Source organism: Crocuta crocuta, unplaced genomic scaffold (assembly GCF_008692635.1).
Source record: "Crocuta crocuta isolate KB4526 unplaced genomic scaffold, BGI_CrCroc_1.0 scaffold129, whole genome shotgun sequence".
NCBI classification, from domain to species: domain Eukaryota; kingdom Metazoa; phylum Chordata; class Mammalia; order Carnivora; family Hyaenidae; genus Crocuta; species Crocuta crocuta.
This window is the reverse complement of record NW_027551571.1, coordinates 6493296-6502321: the sequence shown is the minus strand read 5'-3', so window position 1 is coordinate 6502321 and position 9026 is coordinate 6493296. Positions and strand designations below refer to the sequence as shown.

The 9026-nt window shown below is 47.3% G+C and overlaps 1 protein-coding gene across 1 annotated transcript in view; it reads left to right on the top strand.

Annotated features, from left to right (window-relative positions):
- The first annotated feature begins 3582 nt into the window (after positions 1–3582).
- The window catches only part of NOL10 (nucleolar protein 10), an 81296-nt gene continuing 75852 nt past the window's right edge, over positions 3583–9026 (top strand). The window contains exons 1-2 of the mRNA XM_077751004.1: positions 3583–3745; positions 6870–6915. Of these exons, the coding sequence (XP_077607130.1) occupies positions 3680–3745; positions 6870–6915 (112 nt within the window). The 5' untranslated portion in view covers positions 3583–3679. The remainder of the gene's footprint in view (positions 3746–6869; positions 6916–9026) is intronic.

The window sequence follows — 9026 nt, the reverse complement described above, 5'->3', positions numbered from 1 at the left end:
AGCTGTCAGCACAGAGCCCGACGCGGGGCTCAAACCCACAAACCGCGAGATCATGACCTGAGTCGAAGTTGGACACCCAACCTGAGCCACCCAGGCGCCCCTCTTAAACAGTTTTAAACGTTTTGGTTCCCAGGACTAAATAATAATAACTAACGCATAGTGCTTGCTATGGTACATGCTGTTCCAAGTGCTTTACCTGTACTGTATTTTATTGAAACTGAAAGCCCATTAGCTATAAGCTGCACCGTTACCTCAAGCATTACTAGAGGAAAAAGCACTGTCCTGTCCTCCGTGGAAAACAGCCCTAGAGTACGGCAGGTCTAACCCTCCGGCCAGTTACTGTGGGGAGGGAGCGGTCTTGGCATTGAGGACACAGAACACCTTGTTTTATGTTGCAGAAAACACCGCGTTCCCTCCCATGTGGTTCCCGGCTCTGAGCACTGACATTTCATGTTGGAGACACGAGATGTTTAAATGGATGTGTTTGAAACCATAATCATCTGGTGTAGAGATCTGCTGTTTTTAATATTACTTAAGGCCAAGATGTATGGATCAAAGAATTAGGACTTTGGGTCAGGATGAGCAGTGATAAATTAATTGATTTATTTTTATCAAGAAATGCTTATTGTAAGTGTGCTACCTACTAGGCATTGGTTTGGGCCAGAGAACCCAGAGATGAATTAAGGCTCAGGGCTGCCACCAGGTCTAGATGGAGGAGGTGGACAGACAAGTATGTTACAATCCACAAAGATAATTGCCACAGAATTGCTTCAAAATTATTCAAAATAACCCAAGGATGAGGGAGTGGAGAGGGTATAAATGAAACATGATGGGTCATGTGTGCATTGTTGAAAGCTGGGTGATACAGAGCTGAGTTTAATATACTATTACACTTTTGGGGCACTTGGGTGGCTCGGTCGGTTGAGCGTCCGGCTCTTGATTTCAACTCAGGTCATGACCTCGTGGTTTGTGGGTTCAAGCCCTGCATTGGGCTCTGCGCTGAGTGTAGAGCCTGCTTGGGATTCTCTCTCACTGTCTCTCTCTCTCTCCCCCTCTACTCCTTTCCCCAGCTCCTGCACTCTTTCTCTAAAATAATTTTTTTTTAAAAAAATCTAGCTAAAAGATACAGTTGCCATAAAGGTATTTATACAGCACAGTGAACACACAGGAGAATGAGCAAGACATTCAAAAGGTGAGTTTTGAGGAGCTGGTGGAATCTGGATATAAGGAGAAATGGAAAGCATTCCAGAATCTAGATTCTGAGAACAAAGATTCAAAACTAGAATAATGATGTTGCAGGATTCTCGCTCAGAGAGTCGTGACACCGAGACTTTTCTTTCCAGGAAGCAACTTTATTATGCCGGCACCGCTCAGTTGGGTTTGTACCCAAAAGAACTGAGCGGACCACATCATATGGCATAGGGTTTTTTATGCATTTTCTATTTCTTTGTCTCCCATATATGGTAATACACATAAACATGTAGTCTGATTAAGTTGTTTCAGTTTACAAGAACATGGGGGATGTAGGCAGCTGGACTCCTATCTAGGTGACCTTGGAGTCTTCTCTCTTCTTCAATTTTTTCTTTCTCCTTAGGGAGGGGTTCCTACCACAATGAAACCGGTACTAATGAATGAGAAGGCAAATTTAGCGGTCAGTTGGAAATCAGATTGTGTGGTGAAGTGGCGTAGGGCCCTTAATTATCAAAATTAGTATGATAGATCTATATATCTTCTATCTAACACATAGCACTTAGTAAGTGAGATACTATTGTGTTTTACAATCAATGGGCTTTTACAATACATTCTTGAAATAATAGAAGTAATCATTTTTGTACAAAAGTATTCAAGATTTCTTGGAAATCGTCCTGCACATTTTGGAAAATAAGTGCTTTCTATTTTTATGACTTGCCTAAAAGGCCTATTTTATTATTCCTATGAAGCCGATGCTCCTTCTACTGTGGCACGCTGCTTCCCCAAGGAGGTTGCCTGCATATTTCCTCAAAGAAACTCTCAAGCAGAAGATAGAATCTGGACTGGAACTTTGAGGACAGTTACAACAAAAACAAAATTGCTAAGCCCAGAAGCCCTCACTCTGTCATAAACTAATATAGCCTGTGTCCCAAATGACCCACCTCAGCTACATGTAAGTGATGTGAATAATGAACACTATGTTACAATTTTAAAGGGGCATGTTTGACTGCTGTTAACCTACACTTTCCCCTTAAGTTTCCATCTAAGTGGAAAATTCTCCAGTTCTCACATCTAGGCAACATGTAAAGGCAGTTCTTTAGGCAGTTGGACAATCAACAGAGAGTCTGTGAACTTTCTGAAAAAGATAGGTAGTGAGGGACTGTGTCTGTCATTGCTGTCATACATCCATCTTAAAAGACATCAGGTTTGAAAGCACATTATCTTTGATGTTCACTCCTTTAAAAAATTTTTTTTTAATGTTTATTTATTTTTGAGACAGAGACAGACAGAGCGTGAGCCGGGAAGGGGCAGAGAGAGAGGGGGACACAGAATCTGAGGCAGGCTCCAGGCTCTGAGCTGTGAGCACAGAGCCCAAAGCAGGACACGGACTCACAAACTGTGAGATCATGACCTGAGCCTAAGTCAGACGCTTCCTAAGTCGGACACTTCCCAAGTTAGACGCTTAACTGACTGAGCCACCCAGGTGCCCCTTTAAAACATTTATTCACTTTTGGAGCCAGAGTGTGAGCAGCGGAGGAGCAGAGAGAGAGAGAGAAGGAGACACAGAATTTGAAGCAGGCTCTAGGGGCTGAGCTGTCAGCACAGAGCCCTATGTGGGGCTTAAACTTGTGAACCATGAGATCATGATGGGAACCAAAGTCAGCAGCTTAACGGACTGAGGCCCCCAGGCCCCCCCAACCACTCCTTTTATCATTTTCTTTTTCCTTAGTATGCTGTTTCTTTTCTTTCACTCCTTAGTGGATGAACGTTAAACAAATCTAGACGAAAGTAACATTTTTAAAAATGTTTATTTGCGAGAGAGAGGGAGAGAAAAAGGGAGATTGTCCCAAGCAGGCTCTCAGAGACGGAATCATGCATGAGCTGATACAAAATCTTGACTTGGACTGACCCACCCAGGCACCCCGCAAGCAACACTGTTATACATCAACTTAAAAGAGCACTTATTTGTAATGTAGTGTTGCTGAAAGAAACGCTGGAGACAGGAATCCACTCTGAATACTCTGGATTGGCTCAGGGGCCGCCTTCTCGGGATGGATTCCCTTGACCCAGCCCCCAAGGCCACGGGTCGCCGGTCAGCACCGCCTACCCCACTCGGGCGGCGACACTTCGGCTAGGACAGCGACCCTAGGGGCTTGCTAACGTTCGCGGAGTGCAAGGTGGACAGCGCGACTCCCGGCCCTCCCCAGCTCGGGGTGGCCTCGCCAGAGCCCCGCTAGTCTCCCTCCACCCCCTCCTTCCCCTTCTCTCCCCTCTCCTCCTTCCCTCCCCGCCCCCAGCCTCTGCACGTCCCCATTCGGCCACGCCCCCTCTTTCAGGAACTGGCGCGCTTCCGGCGCCCCGAGTGCGTCATCAGCTGGCGCCGCACGCCGCCCGGTCGCGCTGCAACACGCTGAGCTTCTGATGCTCGTGTGCGGCGCGGGGAGAGGGGCTCGCGGAGGAGCGTGGGTCGCCGCTGCTCTGTCCCGCCATGCAGGTGTCCAGCCTCAACGAGGTGAAGATTTACAGTCTCAGCTGCGGCAAGTCCCTGCCTGAGGTGAGGCACTTCGGGGTCCTCCTCCTCTCGAGGCCGCCGCCCCTCTCCTCGGCCCTGGTCTCGGTGTTACCTGACCCCGGCCCGGCCCCTGGCTCGGGGAGGCCCGGGGAGGCGGGGGGCGCGCGTGACCGTGCCCGCGGGAGCTGGTCGCCGCTAGTCGTCGAGGACACTACTGTCCCCGCGCCAGAAGCGGGGCGGCGGGTGATCAGGGGCGATGAGCTTCGCTGGAACTTTTGCAGAGTTCTCTAGAACAGGCGACGCGTCCCTTTGGGTTCCTGGGGATGCTCCCAGCCTCTGCCGCACGGACGAGGAAAGCGTGGACGGATTGATTACCGGCATTTCTCTCCCTTTTTAATGCCCGCTCGTCAGCTGTTTGTTGGATTTCTGTTCCAGAGATCCAGCAAGCGAGCAAGAAAACGGACGCAGACTTAGCGCCTGCAGACTTGTATGCTGTAGACGGCAGTATCGAACCTTGCTGACCTTAACTTGATTTCATCGAGTCTTAGGACCTCAGAGTTGTAAGGGGCTGGGAAAATAGTGATTCTTTGACCCTCTTCTTCTCATGTTAAGATAAGCAGCAGAGCAGCGATGGGAAGGGTGACTTGTCCAAGCTCACACACCTGTGATCTGAGGCTTGGGTTTTTTTTTTGTTTGTTTGTTTGTTTTTAAATTTATTTCTTACAAGAGATGGTCAAGCCTCTGTCCAGGCACTACCAGTGAGAGGAAACTTCTAGCAGAAGCTCGTTTCCATTTTAAGATTACTTGCTAGATACTCGTTTTGCAACTTGTCATTTTTTTAAATTTTTAAATTTTATTTATTTATTTATTTTTATTTCTGAAAGAGAGGGAGAGAGAGGGGCAGTGTGAGCAGGGGAGGGTAAGAGAGAGAGAGGGAGACACAGAATCTGAAGCAGGCTCCAGGCTCTGAGCTGTCAGCACAGAGCCTGACGCGGGGCTCGAACCCATGAACCGTGAGATCATGACCTGAGCCGAAGTCGTACGCTTAACCGACTGAGCCACCCAGGCGCCCCACAACTTGTCATTTTATAGCATGCTGGTGTTGGTTTCACTCTTGCCCTTAGAAATCTGAATGAAGGGAGAGCTCTTCTCAACTGTGCCCGCCCCCAAAAGATCTGGAGTCTGTGATTAGAGTCTTCCCTCCTTTTCAGAATTCAGGCCAGATAACTTCCAACCATTTGTCACACAGCATGGTCTTTCTCATTTTGATCGTCCTGGGCATTTGGTGAGAAGTAACTAGCTACGTGCCCGCAGCCCTGTTCTGAGCGTTGGGATACATGATGAACGCATCAGATAAGGTTCCCTGTTGGGGAAAGGGAAGCACATAAGTGAGCAAACAAGAAGACAGCTTCGATGAACGGACTAGAAGAAAGCACTGTGAATTTAAGAAACAAAACAGATGAACATATGCGGGGTGGCGGGGGGGAGAGAGGGAAACAAACCACAGAGACTCTTAATGACAGAAAACAAACTGAGGGGTGCTGGAGGGAGGCGGTTGGGGGGAGGGGCTAGATGGGTGATGGGCATTAAGGAGGGCACTTGTTGGGGTGAGCACTGGGTGTTGTATGTAAGTGGTGAATCACTGGATTTTACTCCTGAAACCGATATTGCACTGTATGCTAACTAACTTGAATTTAAATAAAAATTGGAGAAGAAAAAAGAACAGTGTTGTGGCTGAAGTGGTCAGAGAACACGTTTTGGATAAAGCCTTCAGGGAAGGCCTCTCTGTAGGAGGAGATATTTGAGCAGAAACCTGGATAACGGGAAGACAGGGGAAGAGTTTTCAGTGTTGAGAGAACAGAAAGTGTAAATGTCCCCAAATGGGAATGCCCTTGGCTTCCTGGAGAAACCCAGGAGGCCCAGTGTGGCTGTGCTGAGGGCAGGCAGAGGGGGCAGGTAAGGCTGGAGAGGTGGGCTTTGTAGGCTAAAGTGGGAAGTTAGGGTATTATCATTGGGCCGTTGGAAGCCACTGTTGGGCCTTAATCTGAGCTCCTTTGTGCAAACAGCTGTAGCTGGGGGGACCGTGAATGGGGACGAGGTAGACGGGCACCTGAAACACTTGGGCTTTAGAGTTATGCTGTCTGCCAAATTGAGCTACATTAATTTCAGAATAAAATCTGTCAGGGGCGCCTGGGTGGCTCAGTTGAGCATCTGACTCTTGATTTCGACTCAGATCATGATCCTGGGGATCATGGGATGGAGCCCGAGTCAGACTCCATGCCGAGCGTGAAACCTGCTTGAGATTCTCTCTCTGCCTCTGGCCTTCACCCCAGCTTGTGTGCGTGCACTCTCTCTCTCAGAAAAACAAAAGCAAAAACGAACCTTCTGTCAGGGAATATACTTAAAAGTGTCTTTTCTGTATTATCAAGTGTCAGCTATTTGCTTAATGATCTAGTTTTGTTTTTTGTAAGAAAAATATGCTTAAGAAACTCTCCTTTCAATGCTTTGCTTTTTAATATTTTACCTAAATAAAATTGTTCCGTGTATTAGTGGTAACCCATAGTATTTGAGGCTTATCACTTCCCCAATGAATTAGGGTTTTTTTGTGTAAAACATAGTAGTTCTAAAATGTCTACGGGCGCCTGGGTGGCTCAGTCCGTTAAGCTTCTGACTTTGGCTCAGGTCATGATCTCATGGGTCTGTGGGTTTGGGCCCTGCCTCGGGCTCTTTGCTGTCAGCACCCAGAGACTGCTTTGGATTCTGTGTCTCCCTCTCTCTGCCCCTCCCCTGGCTCGTCCTCTGTCTCTCAAAAATAAAACAAACATTAAAATATAATAAGTAAAATGAATAAAATGTATTGTTTACTATATGTAAATGTATACAAGAAAAAAACCCAGGGGGTATGTTAACAGGGTTGGGATTATAGAATATGTTCACTTTCTATGTTAATATATTTCTGTAAGGTTTTACTTTTTTATTTTTTTATTTTTACTTTTTTTTTAAATATTTTTTTTATTTATTTCTAGNATGACCTGAGCCTAAGTCAGACGCTTAACTGACTGAGCCCCCCAGGTGCCCCAGGTTTTACTTTTTTGATGTGAGCATTTTTGTAAGCAGAAGATAAAGTAAATGTGTTTTAAAATAAAGTCTCTTCATTTTCTTTCAGTGGCTTTCGGACAGGAAGAAGCGAGCACTACAGAAGAAGGATGTCGGTGAGTGTTAGTTTTCCCCACTCTGGCTACATGCACGACCGATGCAACCGTGCTTTACATACTTCTTTTTTTGTTTGTTTTAATTTTATTTTCAATGTCTTACTTATTTCCGAGAGAGAGAGAGCATGAGCAGGGGAAGGTCAGAGAGAGAGGGAGACACAGAATCTGAAGCAGGCTCCAGGCTCTGAGCTGTCAGCACAGAGCCCGACGCAGGGCTCGAACCCACGAACCGTGAGATCATGACCTGAGCCGAAGTCGGACGCTTAACCGACTGAACCACCCAGGCGCCCCATCACATATTTGTTGTTACTGTATTTAAGTGCAGGCTTACAAAAATACAGTGCAATTAAGAAGTAGGAAATGAACTTCTTGCCCTTCTCCTTCCTAAAAAACCTTCTGTTGTGGTCGATATGCTCCTGGCGGGCGTAGGGTTGAAATCTGCCTTCTTAACGTGAGTTTGCCTGTTACTGTTTCATGGCTGGTAGTGGAAGCGGCAGGACTCGCGGGTCGGAGCGAGGACGCCGTTACTCAGCTCGGCACCGCAGATGGCTCGGCTCCGCGTACCCTGCCCGCCCCCCTCGCCCTGAGCCCCGCAGGGGCCCTCGGCACGGCCCCGGCGGCCGCTGGGCACACGGGTTATGAGTGGCACGTGAGCGAGCCTGCCAGCTGTCCAGAGGAGGCCCGGCAAGCGTCTTACCTGGCCGGGTTCTCGGCCGCGCAGGTATCCCCGAGACGTGGCTCAGGTGATGGCGCGTCCAGGGCACGGCAGTCTTACAGGCCTACAGGGCGTGCGGGGAGGCGGGGGACCCAAGCGGGGCCAGAATCACTGTGTTCCCCAGCTTATCAACATTGTTTTCATACAGGATCATGGCAGAAGCTTTAGATTCTTTGATTTGCAGCGGCGGGGAGAATGGGGAAGAATCTTGAGTTCAGTTTTGTTTTGTCTTGTTTTGAGGGATGGGCAGGTCGCAGCTCCCAGGCATCCTGCGAAGCAGGCGACCTTTACCTGCTCAGACATTCGTCTCAAGTTAGCAGCGAGGACCTGGGTGTCACACTGAATCATTCTCTTCCTCATTCATAAGTTTAAGGCATTTGACTGGTTTTATTTTGAACCAATTTTCAGCAAGTTTTCTCCATTACACCTTGTCACATATGAAAGATGATTTGTCTTTCCATATATGTTGTTTAAATGAGTCTTAAAAATCAAAGACTAAGGTGTTGGAAGGGATTTCTGCGTATGAGATAAATTCCTGAAGGCAAGCATCTTGGAAGAGAAGACTTTGTATAGATAGTTACAAAGTTAGAAAATGAAAACTTTGAATGCAAAGAAAATAAGAATTGCTCCTTTAGTAATGTTCCCTGATTTTGATTTCTTCTGACCCCCCCCACCCCCGTTCTACACCAGTGTCCCAGAGTGTAGAACACAGATTCAGATTACTTAGAGAAAAAACTGTTCATCAACTCTTTCTCCCAGCCCATCTCAAAACCATCGTGGGTCTTCCATATCAAGTGGGCCATTCCTACTCAGTTGATTTGAATCTTATATTTGGGGGGGCTCCTGGGTGACTCAGTTGGTTAAGTGTCCGACTTTGGCTCAGGTCATGATGTCCGGCTCTGTGCTGACAGCTCAGAGCCTGGAGCCTGTTTCAGATTCTGTGTCTCCCTCTCTCTGCCCCTCCGCAGCTCATGCTCTCTCTCTCTTTTTCAAAAGTAAATAAACGTTAAAAAAAAAAAATCTTATATTTGGGTTTAACTGAATAAGCAAGGCGGTAATGTACCCCGCCTTGCAAGAGTCATAAATGGCCCTTGCAGTAGACACCCCGTGTGGATTGTAGAAGGGAGCCAGGTTTTGTGAGAGTCAGCGTTAGCTTTTTGATCCAGAGAGATTGCCCTGAATCTTTATCTCGCTTGGGTCCCCTGGGCTCAGAGCCATGGTGCCAACAGAGGCAAAAGTCAGCTTGGTAGCAGTTTCTTACATAAACTTAAGATTTTGAAGGTTTAAACTTGTTATTATTTAGGAGGGAGGGAGAAAATGGCAAGGTCTTTGTCTTAGCCACGGCTAAGTAATGAGTAATGATAGTGGTGTAATATTTCTTCTGCCCCCCCCCCCC